Source organism: Solea solea, chromosome 11 (genome assembly GCF_958295425.1).
Source record: "Solea solea chromosome 11, fSolSol10.1, whole genome shotgun sequence".
NCBI classification, from domain to species: domain Eukaryota; kingdom Metazoa; phylum Chordata; class Actinopteri; order Pleuronectiformes; family Soleidae; genus Solea; species Solea solea.
Window position 1 is genome coordinate 7663305 of NC_081144.1, and position 19020 is coordinate 7682324.

At 35.9% G+C, this 19020-nt stretch overlaps 1 protein-coding gene across 3 annotated transcripts in view; it reads left to right on the forward strand.

The window, feature by feature from the left end:
• scube3 (signal peptide, CUB domain, EGF-like 3) overlaps window positions 1-19020 on the forward strand; it is a 112339-nt gene that overhangs the window by 73469 nt on the left and 19850 nt on the right. For 2 of the 3 annotated variants that reach the window (XM_058642583.1, XM_058642585.1), the window contains 12 exons: window positions 380-502; window positions 703-819; window positions 1770-1865; window positions 2008-2124; window positions 2488-2649; window positions 2774-2977; window positions 3595-3756; window positions 3885-4052; window positions 4618-4779; window positions 4866-5063; window positions 5187-5339; window positions 5858-5937. In XM_058642583.1, coding sequence (XP_058498566.1) covers window positions 380-502; window positions 703-819; window positions 1770-1865; window positions 2008-2124; window positions 2488-2649; window positions 2774-2977; window positions 3595-3756; window positions 3885-4052; window positions 4618-4779; window positions 4866-5063; window positions 5187-5339; window positions 5858-5937 — 1742 coding nt within the window. The remainder of the gene's footprint in view (window positions 1-379; window positions 503-702; window positions 820-1769; window positions 1866-2007; window positions 2125-2487; window positions 2650-2773; window positions 2978-3594; window positions 3757-3884; window positions 4053-4617; window positions 4780-4865; window positions 5064-5186; window positions 5340-5857; window positions 5938-19020) is intronic. The other variant, XM_058642584.1, reaches the window with a different exon arrangement.

Genomic DNA, 19020 nt, shown 5'->3' on the forward strand with positions numbered 1-19020 from the left:
TCACCACAAGTGTTTCCCCGCTGAAGAGCAGAGAAGTTCTGACCATGAAACTGAATGTGGCGACATCAAAACACGGAATCACTTCTGTTTACACGCAAACACATTAATCTTCTCCAAATGTGACTCTCTGACAGGAAGAGCTGAAGTGACCTCACAGGAACTCCTTGTTTACAGCTGCACTCTTCCTTAACGAGTCCATTTTCATGGCATTTCATTTTATTCTACAAAATTGACTCCAGATTGTTTTGGACTCATGGTCTCATTCTTCCTCAGTATTTTCACCAAAGAATGTCTTTGTGTCAAAAATGTTCTATTCGGTGTATGCTGCTTTTTTATGCATGTACACTATATGTTTATGTGACAATGTATCTGTCCATAGATATTGATGAATGCAGTATAAACCGTGGGGGGTGTAAATATGGCTGCATCAACACTTTGGGGAGCTACGACTGTACCTGTCCACCAGGGTACAAACTGCACTGGAACAGGAAAGACTGTACTGGTATGTAGCAGCACTGCCCCCATGTGGCTCATACACTTCATCACAATCAAAGCACATCAGTCACCTATGTGATATATATACATATAAGTATATATATATATATATATATATATATATATATATATGTATGTATATGTATGTATATGTATATGTATATATATTGTCTCTCTCTCAGCTTCCTATGTATGTTTTTCTCTCAGAGCTTGTGAAATGTCTTCCTGGACTGGCAGCACCAAAAGCCACTCTCACCTGCAGCAAGACGGGCAAGAAAGAGAGCTGCTCTCTCACCTGTGCGTCTAAAGCTCACTACTCGGCAGGTATGTCCTCACTAATAGGAGTGCAGTGTTAAAAAAAAACCCCAAAAAAAAAACACACATCTCGTGAAAACTGTAGAGGGTTTGAATATCCATACGATTCACCATGCAATATTTTTTTTATATCAGGACAGACTAGATTTCAGATTTTCCTGCTCAGAAAACTTGATCGGGGATAAATGATTCTTGTGCACTGCTGCTGTATACACACAAACGCTCCATCAGTCCCGTCTGGTAGCATTGCTTGGCAGAGCCCATTTTCAGAGGAATAATGTTACATTCAGTACGTTTTCATGCACAGTTTAATCGAGCCACGGCCATAGTCCGACTGAGTCAGGCAATCGGACAACTTGCAGAGTCCGATTACATGCGGAGGAGAAAAATCGATTTATTGGCCATGTATGTCTGACTCCACCATATATGTGGTGCTGTATCTCTCTCTATAAAAATCAGTTTCTTTTTGACCTTTACATCACAGAAAATCAAACAGCGAATGGCGAGATGGACGGTGAGATGGATCGTGCTGTGGTTCTAAAGCATAAATCTCGTCTCTTTGTCAATGCAAAAGTGGGTCTTTTCCATAGCTTTCGCTCTTGCTGACACCAACGCGCTGTTTGTTCTTTTCCGGCAACAGTGCTGCAGTTTATACGTCGTCTATTTCTAATTCCGGGTCAAAGACCAAGGAGGAAATTTTTGTGCATGCGCAGAATGCCAAGTCTGACTCCAGTCCGACTAAGTAATCAAACTATGAGTCGCATTATCCAGGTATGTTAGTTTAGTGTTAGTTTACATGACATGAAAACCGACTAAAATCGGACTTTTAACATGCATTTAAACACACTGTTTCTGTTCAAACAGAGGCAGTATAATAACATAAACAAAAATCATCACAAGTTGCACACTGCAGCTTTAACTAACTATAGTCCTTAATGAACAAACCTGTTATTTTTCAGAGTCTGACAACAGCTACTCTGTCAGTTGTGGTATCCCAATCCTCAGAGGAAAATCCCCTGCCAGGCTCAACTCCAGCAACAGTCAGAGCTGCATAGGTTTGTTGCTCTCCAGATTCTCAATATTTATTTATTAACAGTGCAATCTGATCATTACACCGCACACGTCGTTTTATTATGCTGTGTCTGCTTTGTGATGTGTCAGAGTGCTCTTACCCACTGTTGTTGTGTTTGTCTGTAGAGACTTTGGCCCCTCCAGTAAAGCAGACGGCTTCTTTCAAGATTAAAAATGCCAAATGTCATCTGCATCCTAAACTGACTGGCAGGTCGGAGGACAGGGGACGGACACTAGGACCAGGTCAGTCGTTGTCTTCATGTGCTGCTGTTATTTTTGACAAATTGAAAGGGATACATGTGATTTCTTTTCTATGGGAGCAGCGAGGTGATGTAGGTGTAGGTGATGCAGCTCTTTTGACAATTTTCTGAATTTTCATCTGCTCAAAAGTGAGGATTTCTGTGATGTAAGTAGTAAAAATGTAGTATATCTTTGGGGTCTAAATTGTTGGAGTCTGTCACTGTTTTTATGACAATTAAAGCAACAATTTAACTTTTGTAAGGCAACAGCGCCCTCTGCTGCTCTTTCCCAAATCTCAGCTCTATAGGATCCAAAGAGATATCTAACACTCCATCGCCTCACAGATTGTGTGATATGTTTCTACAGGAGGGGGACAGCCCTGCAGCAACTGCCTTGTAACGTTTGTCAACCTCAAGTGTGACTCCTCTAAGAAAGCTAAGGGGCGACGTGCTCGTAACCCCACAAACAAAGAGGTGACACGAATAACACTGGAGCTGGAGGCTGAGGTCAAACCTGGAGACACCACAGGTCAGTCGTCTCATGTAGAAACAGACGCTTACTGCCTGTCTTGACCTTGGGTTTGTTTTATTGTTCAAATGGTGAATTGAAATGGTGAAAATTGTTTATGAATCATTGTTATTGATTTTACCAGGCAGTTGTAATCTCAGCTGTCTGAGACAGCGCATGGAGAAGCAGGTTAAGACGTACATCAAAGCTCTGAAGAAATCCATCAACCAGGAGCGTTTTCTGATCCGAGTCGCTGGTTTGGAATACGAGGTGGCCCAGAAACTTCCCCAGACGGCTCCTATTCAAGAGAACTGTGGCCCGGGCTGGGAGAGGGACAGTGGTCGATGTGGTAAGGCCTGAGATCAGGACCAGGGATGACAGATGAGCTGTGATGTCCAAGTGTATTAGATTTGTGTATTATGTCCAAAATATCAAGAAGTATTTCTGTATTAAACAAAGCAAAACAGGTTCTGTAAAACAAACTATTACACATACTATACTGTTATGTAGTTTTACCATATTTCAATTACTGTGTTGAGATCTAGGACAATATCTACAAGACTACAATCAATTCATTAATCATCTTACAAAAAGGGCAATAAGGATATTTCATAATGTAGTTTGTTTGGATCATACTCACTTTTCCAGGAGTCAAACTTATTATAATTCACAGACACAGTAAAATACCAAACAGCACAAATCACGTTCAAAGCCAATAATAACCAATTATCACAAAATATTCATAACATGTTCAGGGATTGGGAAGGGGGTTATCAATAAAGAGGGGAAGGATCATTTTAAAATTCATAAAATCATACAAACATTAAAAGGTTCTGCATTTCATTATGTGGTGCAAAACTGTGGATAGTATGGGTGATGAGTTAAAACTGAAAATCAAAAATCAATAGTTCAAGGTTTGCATTTGTGTGTCATCTCTGATTGGAGCCGTTGTGGATATTCTCTCAGTCAGATGCTTGTCCGGGTCTTATTACCATGGAGAGCAGGAGCGCTGTGTCCAGTGTCCACCAGGCACTTTTCAGGAGAAGGAGGGGCAGCTGGCCTGTGACCTTTGCCCTGGAAGTGATGGCCACGGGCCCGTCGGTGCACGGAATATCTCTTCCTGTGCAGGTAATTTATTGTGTAGATGCAGCAGAAACTACATTAAAGATGTATACTGTATATGCATGAAATTGTGGTCTAGTTAAGGGCTGCTCTCTTTAGCAAACCTGCTTTGTGTTGTTTGTAATCAAATCCAGGCCAGTGTCCGACAGGATCGTTCTCCAGCGATGGGTTCAAACCTTGTCAGCCGTGCCCTCAGGGATCGTACCAGCCAGATCTGGGGCGAACTCTGTGCTTCCCCTGTGGTGGAGGACTGGGCACTAAGAAGGAAGGTGCGAGCTCCTTCCATGACTGTGAAGTCAAAGGTCAGTGTGAATACACTCCACTCTTGCCAAGTTAATTGGAATTTTTTTGTGTGTGTGTGTGTCTTACTTTAACTTTCACTTTACTCACTCACAAAAAAATATGGCTTTGTGTACCACCACTATTTTTGAACAGAATCCACTGATTAAAGGGCAGAAACAGACGGAATGACAGTGTGTCCTCTGCTGCATGGCATCTGTCACCTGTTAGTGAGATGGCCGTGCTAATCTTGTGTCATTTGAGTTTACAGTAATAAAGACAATGAACAACGTGTAAATTGAATTAGCTGGTGCCTGCTGTTAACAGAGCAACAGTGGATTGAGAACAGACTCTTGGCCCAAACAGCTTAGGGTAGTTAAATGCCCAGTTCTTTACTCCAAGTCTCCCAGATGTTGTTTCTGTTCCTAAATCACCACCCAATTTGAATGTTTTCTTCCTTTGGCCATAAACTACATTTCCAGATGAGTTCAGCCACATCTGAGCTTTACAATTTTAGTTATTCTACTCACAAACATAGACAAGACAAACATGGCCAAAATCATTACAGTTTCTTTTTTTATTTTACAGTTCAGTGTTCTCCTGGTCATTACTACAACACAACAGTACACCGCTGTATCCGCTGCCCAGTGGGGACCTACCAGACAGAATTTAGACAGAACTACTGTATCTCCTGTCCTGGGAACACCACCACTGACTTTGATGGTGCAACAAGTGTATCACAGTGCAAGAGTGAGTATGAAGGTGACCTGTTGGTGTTGTGTCAGATTTCTTTAACACGAGCTGGGATCTGATTTGTTTTGTTTGTTCATGTCTAGACAGGCAATGTGGTGGTGAGATGGGCGAGTTCATGGGTTACATTGAGTCACCTAACTATCCCGGTAATTACCCCGCTAATGTGGAGTGTATCTGGAACATCAACCCACCCAGCAAACGCAAGATCCTAATTGTAGTGCCAGAGATTTTCCTCCCCTCGGAGGACGAGTGTGGAGACGTGTTGGTTATGAGGAAGAACTGTGAGTGCCTGCGGTTGTTGTGTCATTGGAATTGAATGTTTATGTAATTGCAACAACAACAAAACACATACCTGAAAGCCCATTAAGTCATGATTGTCACCTCTGTGTTGCTCTGTGTGCAAGGGTCAGCTACATCCATCACCACCTATGAGACGTGTCAGACGTATGAGCGGCCTATCGCCTTCACGGCTCGATCCAGACGTCTCTGGATTAACTTCAAGTCCAATGAGGCCAACAGTGCCAGGGGCTTCCAGATCCCCTACGTTACTTATGATGGTATGTTTAAAGTTTATCACACCAACTGTTTGTTCCTTTGATGACAAGTAAATTAAAAATTAATTGCATGAGAAACCCTTGTGAAATGTAGATTGTAACCTGCCCCTTCATATACACACAAACACCCCCGTATTTAGGTCTGATAGTATTGCTTGACAGAGCCTGTTTTCATTTGGAGGATGCAGCATACAAATTAAATTACATTGCTTCTGTTCAAAGTCAAAACATCAACAACAAAAATCACCACATCACTCTTTGAAACAGAGGTGAGCCTTGTAGATTTTGGTTTTATTTGCCCAGCTTTTATGATTAAACAATATAATAAAAAATATTTTAAATATAATAAAGAGAATAGAATTTGTTTGCTGTTTGCTATTTATTTTAAAGCCAATAATATTAGTAATTTTTCATAGCAGATAATATTGTAATGCTGTTTTTTTTTTTTTTACATATACAGTACATTGATCCTGGCTAACAATTGTGTCCTGTGTTGTTTCTTGTGTGTTTTTTCCATTCAGAGGACTACGAACAGCTTGTTGAGGACATAGTTCGAGATGGAAGACTGTACGCCTCTGAAAACCACCAAGAAATCCTCAAGGTTCGCAAATTTTACTTAATCTTGCCATATTTATTTTGGTGTTTACTTGTAGGGTTAGTATAGAAAAGACCACCAAGGAAAGGTGATCCAGTGAAGGAGTCAGATGGTACGTTAATGAACAGGGGTGGTTCAAAATTTGGTGACATATCATCATCCTTCCTCGTGCAATACAATAATTGATACGCCAGGGCAAATATTGTTTTTTAAATAAACAAATTAAGGCACTCAAGAGTAAACAGTCCCTGCCAGTTTCACTCGCTGGTGTACTTGAGGTTTCTTGTGGCCGTGCTACTCAAATTAATGAGAGAAACTTGGGCAAATGTTTCCTGCCTGAAGAAGCATCTATTGGTTATTCTACTGCGTTTATTCCATGTTTTATTCCTCTTACGCCCAAAGGTTTGGCACGTAACTCCTCCAAGAAAAGCCCCACACCTGTTATATCAAGGGGGAATTAGGGAGGGGCTTGTGAGTCTCTCTGTATAGACAAATCAGGCGAAGTACCAGAAGTAAACAAGCCACCATTGCTGCGATGGCATCTCCCTGCAGTATATGTGCGATTGAATGGGAGCTGTCTTAAGAAGTGTACATTTCTTCATTTACCTGTACTTTTTATGCAGCATTAATTTTGACAACTATGTCTAGGAAGACAGGAAGAAAATGTGCAATTCTCGGCTGATCCAACAGCAGTGGGAAACTTCGTTTAGTATGTCGTCCAAAAAGTCACAGTTTAGTATGTGGTCCCAAAAGTCACAGTTTAGTATGTCGTCCAAAAAGTCACCAAAATGTCATAGTTTATTATGTTGTCCAAAATGTGACCAATATGTCATACTTTAGTATGTCGTCCAAAATGTAACCAAAATGTCATAGTTTAGGATGATGACTTTTTGTCCAAAATGTGAAGAAAAAGTCATAGGTTAGTACGCGCCCAAAATTTGACAAAAAAGTCATAGGTTAATATGTCGTCCAAAATTTGAAAAAAAAGTCATAGGTTAGTATGTCTTCCAAAATTTGAAAAAAAAGTCATAGGTTAGTATGTCGTCCAAAATTTGACAAAAAAGTCATAGGTTAGTATGTATGTCGTCCAAAATTTGAAAAAAAAGTCATAGGTTAGTATGTCGTCCAAAATTTGACAAAAAAGTCATAGGTTAATATGTCGCCCAAAATTTGAAAAAAAAAGTCATAGGTTAGTATGTTGCCCAAAATTTGACAAAAAAGTCATAGTATAGTATGTCGCCCAAATTTGACAAAAAAGTCATAGGTTAGTATGTCGTCCAAAATTTGACAAAAAAGTCATAGTATAGTATGTCGTCCAAAATTTGACAAAAAAGTCATAGGTTAGTATGTCGTCCAAAATGTGACAAAAAAGTCATAGTATAGTATGTCGTCCAAAATTTGACAAAAACGTCATAGGTTAGTATGTCCAAAATTTTAAGAAAAAGTTATATATTAGTATGTCGTCCAAAATTTGACAAAAAAGTCATAGGTTAGTATAACGCCCAAATTTGACAAAAAGTCATAGGTTAGTATGTCGTCCAAAATTTGACAAAAAAGTCATAGGTTAGTATGTCGTCCAAAATTTGAAGAAAAAGTCATAGGTTAGTATGTCGTCCAAAATTTGACAAAAAAGTCATAGGTTAGTATGTCGCCCAAAATTTGACAAAAAAGTCATAGTTAGTATGTCGTCCAAAATTTGACACAAATGTCATAGGTTAGTATGTCGTCCAAAATGTGAAGAAAAAGTCATAGGTTAGTATGTCGCCCAAAATTTGACAAAAAGTCAGGTTAGTATGTCGTCCAAAATTTGACAAAAAAGTCATAGGTTAGTATGTCGTCCAAAATTTGAAGAAAAAGTCATAGGTTAGTATGTCATCCAAAATGTGACAAAAAAGTCATAGTATAGTATGTCGTCCAAAATTTGACACAAAAGTCATAGGATAGTAGGTCGTCCAAAATGTGACAAAAAAGTCATAGGTTAGTATGTCGTCCAAAATTTGAAAAAAAAGTCATAGGTTAGTATGTCGTCCAAAATTTGACAAAAAAGTCATAGGTTAGTATGTCGTCCAAAATTTGACAAAAAAGTCATAGGTTAGTATGTCGCCCAAAATTTGACAAAAAAGTCATAGTTAGTATGTCGTCCAAAATTTGACACAAATGTCATAGGTTAGTATGTCGTCCAAAATGTGAAGAAAAAGTCATAGGTTAGTATGTCGCCCAAAATTTGACAAAAAGTCAGGTTAGTATGTCGTCCAAAATTTGACAAAAAAGTCATAGGTTAGTATGTCGTCCAAAATTTGAAGAAAAAGTCATAGGTTAGTATGTCATCCAAAATGTGACAAAAAAGTCATAGTATAGTATGTCGTCCAAAATTTGACACAAAAGTCATAGGATAGTAGGTCGTCCAAAATGTGACAAAAAAATCATGGGTTAGTATGTCGTCCAAAATTTGACAAAAAAGTCATAGGTTAGTATGTCGTCCAAAATGTGACAAAAAAGTCATAGGTTAGTATAACGCCCAAATTTGACAAAAAGTCATAGGTTAGTATGTCGTCCAAAATTTGACAAAAAAGTCATAGGTTAGTATGTCGTCCAAAATTTGAAGAAAAAGTCATAGGTTAGTATGTCGTCCAAAATTTGACAAAAAAGTCATAGGTTAGTATGTCGTCCAAAATTTGACAAAAAAGTCATAGGTTAGTATGTCGCCCAAAATTTGACAAAAAAGTCATAGTTAGTATGTCGTCCAAAATTTGACACAAATGTCATAGGTTAGTATGTCGTCCAAAATGTGAAGAAAAAGTCATAGGTTAGTATGTCGCCCAAAATTTGACAAAAAGTCAGGTTAGTATGTCGTCCAAAATTTGACAAAAAAGTCATAGGTTAGTATGTCGTCCAAAATTTGAAGAAAAAGTCATAGGTTAGTATGTCATCCAAAATGTGACAAAAAAGTCATAGTATAGTATGTCGTCCAAAATTTGACACAAAAGTCATAGGATAGTAGGTCGTCCAAAATGTGACAAAAAAGTCATAGGTTAGTAGGTCGTCCAAAATTTGAAAAAAAAGTCATAGGTTAGTATGTCGTCCAAAATTTGACAAAAAAGTCATAGGTTAGTATGTCGTCCAAAATTTGACAAAAAAGTCATAGGTTAGTAAGTCGCCCAAAATTTGACAAAAAAGTCATAGTTAGTATGTCGTCCAAAATTTGACACAAATGTCATAGGTTAGTATGTCGTCCAAAATGTGAAGAAAAAGTCATAGGTTAGTATGTCGCCCAAAATTTGACAAAAAGTCAGGTTAGTATGTCGTCCAAAATTTGACAAAAAAGTCATAGGTTAGTATGTCGTCCAAAATTTGAAGAAAAAGTCATAGGTTAGTATGTCATCCAAAATGTGACAAAAAAGTCATAGTATAGTATGTCGTCCAAAATTTGACACAAAAGTCATAGGATAGTAGGTCGTCCAAAATGTGACAAAAAAGTCATAGGTTAGTATGTCGTCCAAAATTTGAAAAAAAAGTCATAGGTTAGTATGTCGTCCAAAATTTGACACAAAAGTCATAGGTTAGTATGTCGTCCAAAATGTGACAAAAAAGTCATGGGTTAGTATGTCGTCCAAAATTTGACACAAATGTCATAGGTTAGTATGTCGTCCAAAATGTGAAGAAAAAGTCATAGGTTAGTATGTCGTCCAAAATGTGAAGAAAAAGTCATAGGTTAGTATGTCGTCCAAAATTTTACAAAAAGTCATAGGTTAGTATGTCGTCCAAAATGTGACACAAAAGTCATAGGTTAGTATGTCGTCCAAAATGTGACAAAAAAGTCATTGGTTAGTATGTCGTCCAAAATTTGACAAAAAAGTCATAGGTTAGTATGTCGTCCAAAATTTGACAAAAAAGTCATAGGTTAGTATGTCGTCCAAAATTTGACAAAAAAGTCATAGGTTAGTATGTCGTCCAAAATTTGAAGAAAAAGTCATAGGTTAGTATGTCGTCCAAAATGTGACAAAAAAGTCATAGGTTAGTATGTCGTCCAAAATTTGACAAAAAAGTCATAGGTTAGTATGTCGTCCAAAATTTGAAGAAAAAGTCATAGGTTAGTATGTCGTCCATAATGTGACAAAAAAGTCATAGGTTAGTATGTCGTCCAAAATTTGACAAAAAAGTCATAGGTTAGTATGTCGTCCAAAATTTGACAAAAAAGTCATAGGTTAGTATGTCGTCCAAAATTTGACACAAAAGTCATAGGTTAGTATGTCGTCCAAAATGTGACAAAAAAGTCATAGTATAGTATGTCGTCCAAAATTTGACACAAATGTCATAGGTTAGTATGTCGTCCAAAATGTGAAGAAAAAGTCATAGGTTAGTATGTCGTCCAAAATGTGAAGAAAAAGTCATAGGTTAGTATGTCGTCCAAAATTTTACAAAAAAGTCATAGGTTAGTATGTCGTCCAAAATTTGACACAAAAGTCATAGGTTAGTATGTCGTCCAAAATGTGACAAAAAAGTCATAGTATAGTATGTCGTCCAAAATTTGACACAAATGTCATAGGTTAGTAGGTCGTCCAAAATTTGAAAAAAAAGTCATAGGTTAGTATGTCGTCCAAAATTTGACAAAAAAGTCATAGGTTAGTATGTCGTCCAAAATTTGACAAAAAAGTCATAGGTTAGTAAGTCGCCCAAAATTTGACAAAAAAGTCATAGTTAGTATGTCGTCCAAAATTTGACACAAATGTCATAGGTTAGTATGTCGTCCAAAATGTGAAGAAAAAGTCATAGGTTAGTATGTCGCCCAAAATTTGACAAAAAGTCAGGTTAGTATGTCGTCCAAAATTTGACAAAAAAGTCATAGGTTAGTATGTCGTCCAAAATTTGAAGAAAAAGTCATAGGTTAGTATGTCGTCCAAAATGTGACAAAAAAGTCATAGTATAGTATGTCGTCCAAAATTTGACACAAATGTCATAGGTTAGTATGTCGTCCAAAATGTGAAGAAAAAGTCATAGGTTAGTATGTCGTCCAAAATTTGAAAAAAAAGTCATAGGTTACTATGTCGTCCAAAATTTGACACAAAAGTCATAGGTTAGTATGTCGTCCAAAATGTGACAAAAAAGTCATAGGTTAGTATGTCGTCCAAAATTTGACACAAATGTCATAGGTTAGTATGTCGTCCAAAATGTGAAGAAAAAGTCATAGGTTAGTATGTCGTCCAAAATGTGAAGAAAAAGTCATAGGTTAGTATGTCGTCCAAAATTTTACAAAAAGTCATAGGTTAGTATGTCGTCCAAAATGTGACACAAAAGTCATAGGTTAGTATGTCGTCCAAAATGTGACAAAAAAGTCATTGGTTAGTATGTCGTCCAAAATTTGACAAAAAAGTCATAGGTTAGTATGTCGTCCAAAATTTGACAAAAAAGTCATAGGTTAGTATGTCGTCCAAAATTTGACAAAAAAGTCATAGGTTAGTATGTCGTCCAAAATTTGAAGAAAAAGTCATAGGTTAGTATGTCGTCCAAAATGTGACAAAAAAGTCATAGGTTAGTATGTCGTCCAAAATTTGACAAAAAAGTCATAGGTTAGTATGTCGTCCAAAATTTGAAGAAAAAGTCATAGGTTAGTATGTCGTCCATAATGTGACAAAAAAGTCATAGGTTAGTATGTCGTCCAAAATTTGACAAAAAAGTCATAGGTTAGTATGTCGTCCAAAATTTGACAAAAAAGTCATAGGTTAGTATGTCGTCCAAAATTTGACACAAAAGTCATAGGTTAGTATGTCGTCCAAAATGTGACAAAAAAGTCATAGTATAGTATGTCGTCCAAAATTTGACACAAATGTCATAGGTTAGTATGTCGTCCAAAATGTGAAGAAAAAGTCATAGGTTAGTATGTCGTCCAAAATGTGAAGAAAAAGTCATAGGTTAGTATGTCGTCCAAAATTTTACAAAAAAGTCATAGGTTAGTATGTCGTCCAAAATTTGACACAAAAGTCATAGGTTAGTATGTCGTCCAAAATGTGACAAAAAAGTCATAGTATAGTATGTCGTCCAAAATTTGACACAAATGTCATAGGTTAGTATGTCGTCCAAAATGTGAAGAAAAAGTCATAGGTTAGTATGTCGTCCAAAATGTGAAGAAAAAGTCATAGGTTAGTATGTCGTCCAAAATTTTACAAAAAGTCATAGGTTAGTATGTCGTCCAAAATTTGACACAAAAGTCATAGGTTAGTATGTCGTCCAAAATGTGACAAAAAAGTCATAGTATAGTATGTCGTCCAGAATTTGAAAAAAAAGTCATAGGTTAGTATGTCGTCCAAAATGTGACAAAAAAGTCATAGGTTAGTATGTCGTCCAAAATTTGACAAAAAAGTCATAGGTTAGTATGTCGTCCAAAATTTGAAGAAAAAGTCATAGGTTAGTATGTCGTCCAAAATTTGACAAAAAAGTCATAGGTTAGTATGTCGTCCAAAATGTGAAGAAAAAGTCATAGGTTAGTATGTCGTCCAAAATTTGACACAAAAATTTGACACAAAAGTCATAGGATAGTAGGTCGTCCAAAATGTGACAAAAAAGTCATAGGTTAGTATGTCGTCCAAAATTTGAAAAAAAAGTCATAGGTTAGTATGTCGTCCAAAATGTGACACAAAAGTCATAGGTTAGTAAGTCGTCCAAAATGTGACAAAAAAGTCATAGGTTAGTATGTCGTCCAAAATTTGACAAAAAAGTCATAGGTTAGTATGTCGTCCAAAATGTGACAAAAAAGTCATAGGTTAGTATGTCGTCCAAAATGTGACAAAAAAGTCATAGGTTAGTATGTCGTCCAAAATTTGACAAAAAAATCATAGGTTAGTATGTCGTCCAAAATGTGACAAAAAAGTCATAGGTTAGTATGTCGTCCAAAATGTGACAAAAAAGTCATAGGTTAGTATGTCGTCCAAAATGTGAAGAAAAAGTCATAGGTTAGTATGTCGTCCCAAAATGTGACAAAAAAGTCATAGGTTAGTATGTCGTCCAAAATTTGACAAAAAAAGTCATAGGTTAGTATGTCGTCCAAAATTTGACACAAAAGTCATAGGTTAGTATGTCGTCCAAAATTTGACACAAAAGTCATAGGTTAGTATGTCGTCCAAAATGTGACAAAAAAGTCATAGTATAGTATGTCGTCCAAAATTTGACACAAATGTCATAGGTTAGTATGTCATCCAAAATGTGAAGAAAAAGTCATAGGTTAGTATGTCGTCCAAAATGTGAAGAAAAAGTCATAGGTTAGTATGTCGTCCAAAATTTTACAAAAAGTCATAGGTTAGTATGTCGTCCAAAATTTGACACAAAAGTCATAGGTTAGTATGTGGTCCAAAATGTGACAAAAAAGTCATAGTATAGTATGTCGTCCAGAATTTGAAAAAAAAGTCATAGGTTAGTATGTCGTCCAAAATGTGACAAAAAAGTCATAGGTTAGTATGTCGTCCAAAATTTGAAGAAAAGTCATAGGTTAGTATGTTGTCCAAAATTTGACAAAAAAGTCATAGGTTAGTATGTCGTCCAAAATGTGAAGAAAAAGTCATAGGTTAGTATGTCGTCCCAAAATTTGACAAAAAAGTCATAGTATAGTATGTCGTCCAAAATTTGACAAAAAAGTCATAGTTAGTATGTCATCCAAAATTTGACAGAGAAGTCATAGGTTAGTATGTCGACAGCTTGACAACAATTGGCCAAGTGGCTGAATGGGTAAGGCACTCGTCTCGTAAACCAAGGTTTGTGGGTTCAAGTCCCATCTGTGGTGTAGTTCCTTCAAATGTGACACAACGTCTTAGTTTAATATGTTCCCTGAAATATGATCAGAGGGTTAGGGTTTTTCGTCCAAAATTTGACACAAAAGTCATAGGTTAGTATGTAAGTCATAGGTTAGTATGTCGTCCAAAATGTGACAAAAAAGTCATAGGTTAGTATGTCGTCCAAAATTTGACAAAAAAGTCATAGGTTAGTATGTCGTCCAAAATTTGAAGAAAAAGTCATAGGTTAGTATGTCGTCCAAAATGTGACAAAACAGTCATAAGATAGTAGGTCGTCCAAAATGTGAAGAAAAAGTCATAGGTTAGTATGTCGTCCCAAAATTTGACAAAAAAGTCATAGGTTAGTATGTCGTCCAAAATTTGAAGAAAAAGTCATAGTTAGTATGTCGTCCAAAATTTGACACAAATGTCATAGGTTAGTATGTTGTCCAAAATGTGAAGAAAAAGTGATAGGTTAGTATGTCGCCCAAAATTTGACAAAAAAGTCATAGGTTAGTATGTCGTCCAAAATTTGACAAAAAAGTCATAGGTTAGTATGTCGTCCCAAAATTTGACAAAAAAGTCATAGTATAGTATGTCGTCCAAAATGTGACAAAAAAGTCATAGGTTAGTATGTCGTCCAAAATGTGACAAAAAAGTCATAGGTTAGTATGTCGTCCAAAATGTGACAAAAAAGTCATAGGTTAGTATGTCGTCCAAAATGTGACAAAAAAGTCATAGGTTAGTATGTCGTCCAAAATTTGACAAAAAAGTCATAGGTTAGTATGTCGTCCAAAATTTGACAAAAAAGTCATAGGTTAGTATGTCGTCCAAAATTTGAAGAAAAAGTCATAGGTTAGTATGTCGTCCAAAATGTGACAAAAAAGTCATAGGTTAGTATGTCGTCCAAAATGTGAAGAAAAAGTCATAGGTTAGTATGTCGTCCCAAAATTTGACAAAAAAGTCATAGGTTAGTATGTCGTCCAAAATGTGAAGAAAAAGTCATAGGTTAGTATGTCGTCCAAAATTTGAAGAAAAAGTCATAGGTTAGTATGTCGTCCAAAATGTGACAAAAAAGTCATAGGTTAGTATGTCGTCCAAAATGTGACAAAAAAGTCATAGGTTAGTATGTCGTCCAAAATTTGACAAAAAAGTCATAGGTTAGTATGTCGTCCAAAATTTGACAAAAAAGTCATAGGTTAGTATGTCGTCCAAAATGTGAAGAAAAAGTCATAGGTTAGTATGTCGTCCAAAATGTGACAAAAAAAGTCATAGGATAGTAGGTCGTCCAAAATGTGAAGAAAAAGTCATAGGTTAGTATGTCGTCCCAAAATTTGACAAAAAAGTCATAGGTTAGTATGTCGTCCAAAATTTGAAGAAAAAGTCATAGGTTAGTATGTCGTCCAAAATTTGACAAAAAAGTCATAGTTAGTATGTCGTCCAAAATTTGACACAAATGTCATAGGTTAGTATGTTGTCCAAAATGTGAAGAAAAAGTCATAGGTTAGTATGTCGCCCAAAATTTGACAAAAAAGTCATAGGTTAGTATGTCGTCCAAAATTTGAAGAAAAAGTCATAGGTTAGTATGTCGTCCAAAATTTGAAGAAAAAGTCATAGGTTAGTATGTCGTCCAAAATGTGACAAAAAAGTCATAGGTTAGTTTGTCGTCCAAAATTTGACAAAAAAGTCATAGGTTAGTATGTCGTCCAAAATTTGAAGAAAAAGTCATAGGTTAGTTTGTCGTCCAAAATGTGACAAAAAAGTCATAGGTTAGTATGTCGTCCAAAATGTGACAAAAAAGTCATAGGTTAGTATGTCGTCCAAAATTTGAAGAAAAAGTCATAGGTTAGTATGTCGTCCAAAATGTGACAAAAAAGTCATAGGTTAGTATGTCGTCCAAAATTTGACAAAAAAGTCATAGGTTAGTATGTCGTCCAAAATTTGACAAAAAAGTCATAGTTAGTATGTCATCCAAAATTTGACAGAGAAGTCATAGGTTAGTATGTCGACAGCTTGACAACAATTGGCCAAGTGGCTGAATGGGTAAGGCACTCGTCTCGTAAACCAAGGTTTGTGGGTTCAAGTCCCATCTGTGGTGTAGTTCCTTCAAATGTGACACAACGTCTTAGTTTAATATGTTCCCTGAAATATGATCAGAGGGTTAGGGTTTTTCGTCCAAAATTTGACACAAAAGTCATAGGTTAGTATGTAAGTCATAGGTTAGTATGTCGTCCAAAATGTGACAAAAAAGTCATAGGTTAGTATGTCGTCCAAAATTTGACAAAAAAGTCATAGGTTAGTATGTCGTCCAAAATTTGAAGAAAAAGTCATAGGTTAGTATGTCATCCAAAATGTGACAAAAAAGTCATAGTATAGTATGTCGTCCAAAATTTGACACAAAAGTCATAGGATAGTAGGTCGTCCAAAATGTGACAAAAAAGTCATAGGTTAGTAGGTCGTCCAAAATTTGAAAAAAAAGTCATAGGTTAGTATGTCGTCCAAAATTTGACAAAAAAGTCATAGGTTAGTATGTCGTCCAAAATTTGACAAAAAAGTCATAGGTTAGTAAGTCGCCCAAAATTTGACAAAAAAGTCATAGTTAGTATGTCGTCCAAAATTTGACACAAATGTCATAGGTTAGTATGTCGTCCAAAATGTGAAGAAAAAGTCATAGGTTAGTATGTCGCCCAAAATTTGACAAAAAGTCAGGTTAGTATGTCGTCCAAAATTTGACAAAAAAGTCATAGGTTAGTATGTCGTCCAAAATTTGAAGAAAAAGTCATAGGTTAGTATGTCATCCAAAATGTGACAAAAAAGTCATAGTATAGTATGTCGTCCAAAATTTGACACAAAAGTCATAGGATAGTAGGTCGTCCAAAATGTGACAAAAAAGTCATAGGTTAGTATGTCGTCCAAAATTTGAAAAAAAAGTCATAGGTTAGTATGTCGTCCAAAATTTGACACAAAAGTCATAGGTTAGTATGTCGTCCAAAATGTGACAAAAAAGTCATGGGTTAGTATGTCGTCCAAAATTTGACACAAATGTCATAGGTTAGTATGTCGTCCAAAATGTGAAGAAAAAGTCATAGGTTAGTATGTCGTCCAAAATGTGAAGAAAAAGTCATAGGTTAGTATGTCGTCCAAAATTTTACAAAAAGTCATAGGTTAGTATGTCGTCCAAAATGTGACACAAAAGTCATAGGTTAGTATGTCGTCCAAAATGTGACAAAAAAGTCATTGGTTAGTATGTCGTCCAAAATTTGACAAAAAAGTCATAGGTTAGTATGTCGTCCAAAATTTGACAAAAAAGTCATAGGTTAGTATGTCGTCCAAAATTTGACAAAAAAGTCATAGGTTAGTATGTCGTCCAAAATTTGAAGAAAAAGTCATAGGTTAGTATGTCGTCCAAAATGTGACAAAAAAGTCATAGGTTAGTATGTCGTCCAAAATTTGACAAAAAAGTCATAGGTTAGTATGTCGTCCAAAATTTGAAGAAAAAGTCATAGGTTAGTATGTCGTCCATAATGTGACAAAAAAGTCATAGGTTAGTATGTCGTCCAAAATTTGACAAAAAAGTCATAGGTTAGTATGTCGTCCAAAATTTGACAAAAAAGTCATAGGTTAGTATGTCGTCCAAAATTTGACACAAAAGTCATAGGTTAGTATGTCGTCCAAAATGTGACAAAAAAGTCATAGTATAGTATGTCGTCCAAAATTTGACACAAATGTCATAGGTTAGTATGTCGTCCAAAATGTGAAGAAAAAGTCATAGGTTAGTATGTCGTCCAAAATGTGAAGAAAAAGTCATAGGTTAGTATGTCGTCCAAAATTTTACAAAAAAGTCATAGGTTAGTATGTCGTCCAAAATTTGACACAAAAGTCATAGGTTAGTATGTCGTCCAAAATGTGACAAAAAAGTCATAGTATAGTATGTCGTCCAAAATTTGACACAAATGTCATAGGTTAGTAGGTCGTCCAAAATTTGAAAAAAAAGTCATAGGTTAGTATGTCGTCCAAAATTTGACAAAAAAGTCATAGGTTAGTATGTCGTCCAAAATTTGACAAAAAAGTCATAGGTTAGTAAGTCGCCCAAAATTTGACAAAAAAGTCATAGTTAGTATGTCGTCCAAAATTTGACACAAATGTCATAGGTTAGTATGTCGTCCAAAATGTGAAGAAAAAGTCATAGGTTAGTATGTCGCCCAAAATTTGACAAAAAGTCAGGTTAGTATGTCGTCCAAAATTTGACAAAAAAGTCATAGGTTAGTATGTCGTCCAAAATTTGAAGAAAAAGTCATAGGTTAGTATGTCGTCCAAAATGTGACAAAAAAGTCATAGTATAGTATGTCGTCCAAAATTTGACACAAATGTCATAGGTTAGTATGTCGTCCAAAATGTGAAGAAAAAGTCATAGGTTAGTATGTCGTCCAAAATTTGAAAAAAAAGTCATAGGTTACTATGTCGTCCAAAATTTGACACAAAAGTCATAGGTTAGTATGTCGTCCAAAATGTGACAAAAAAGTCATAGGTTAGTATGTCGTCCAAAATTTGACACAAATGTCATAGGTTAGTATGTCGTCCAAAATGTGAAGAAAAAGTCATAGGTTAGTATGTCGTCCAAAATGTGAAGAAAAAGTCATAGGTTAGTATGTCGTCCAAAATTTTACAAAAAGTCATAGGTTAGTATGTCGTCCAAAATGTGACACAAAAGTCATAGGTTAGTATGTCGTCCAAAATGTGACAAAAAAGTCATTGGTTAGTATGTCGTCCAAAATTTGACAAAAAAGTCATAGGTTAGTATGTCGTCCAAAATTTGACAAAAAAGTCATAGGTTAGTATGTCGTCCAAAATTTGACAAAAAAGTCATAGGTTAGTATGTCGTCCAAAATTTGAAGAAAAAGTCATAGGTTAGTATGTCGTCCAAAATGTGACAAAAAAGTCATAGGTTAGTATGTCGTCCAAAATTTGACAAAAAAGTCATAGGTTAGTATGTCGTCCAAAATTTGAAGAAAAAGTCATAGGTTAGTATGTCGTCCATAATGTGACAAAAAAGTCATAGGTTAGTATGTCGTCCAAAATTTGACAAAAAAGTCATAGGTTAGTATGTCGTCCAAAATTTGACAAAAAAGTCATAGGTTAGTATGTCGTCCAAAATTTGACACAAAAGTCATAGGTTAGTATGTCGTCCAAAATGTGACAAAAAAGTCATAGTATAGTATGTCGTCCAAAATTTGACACAAATGTCATAGGTTAGTATGTCGTCCAAAATGTGAAGAAAAAGTCATAGGTTAGTATGTCGTCCAAAATGTGAAGAAAAAGTCATAGGTTA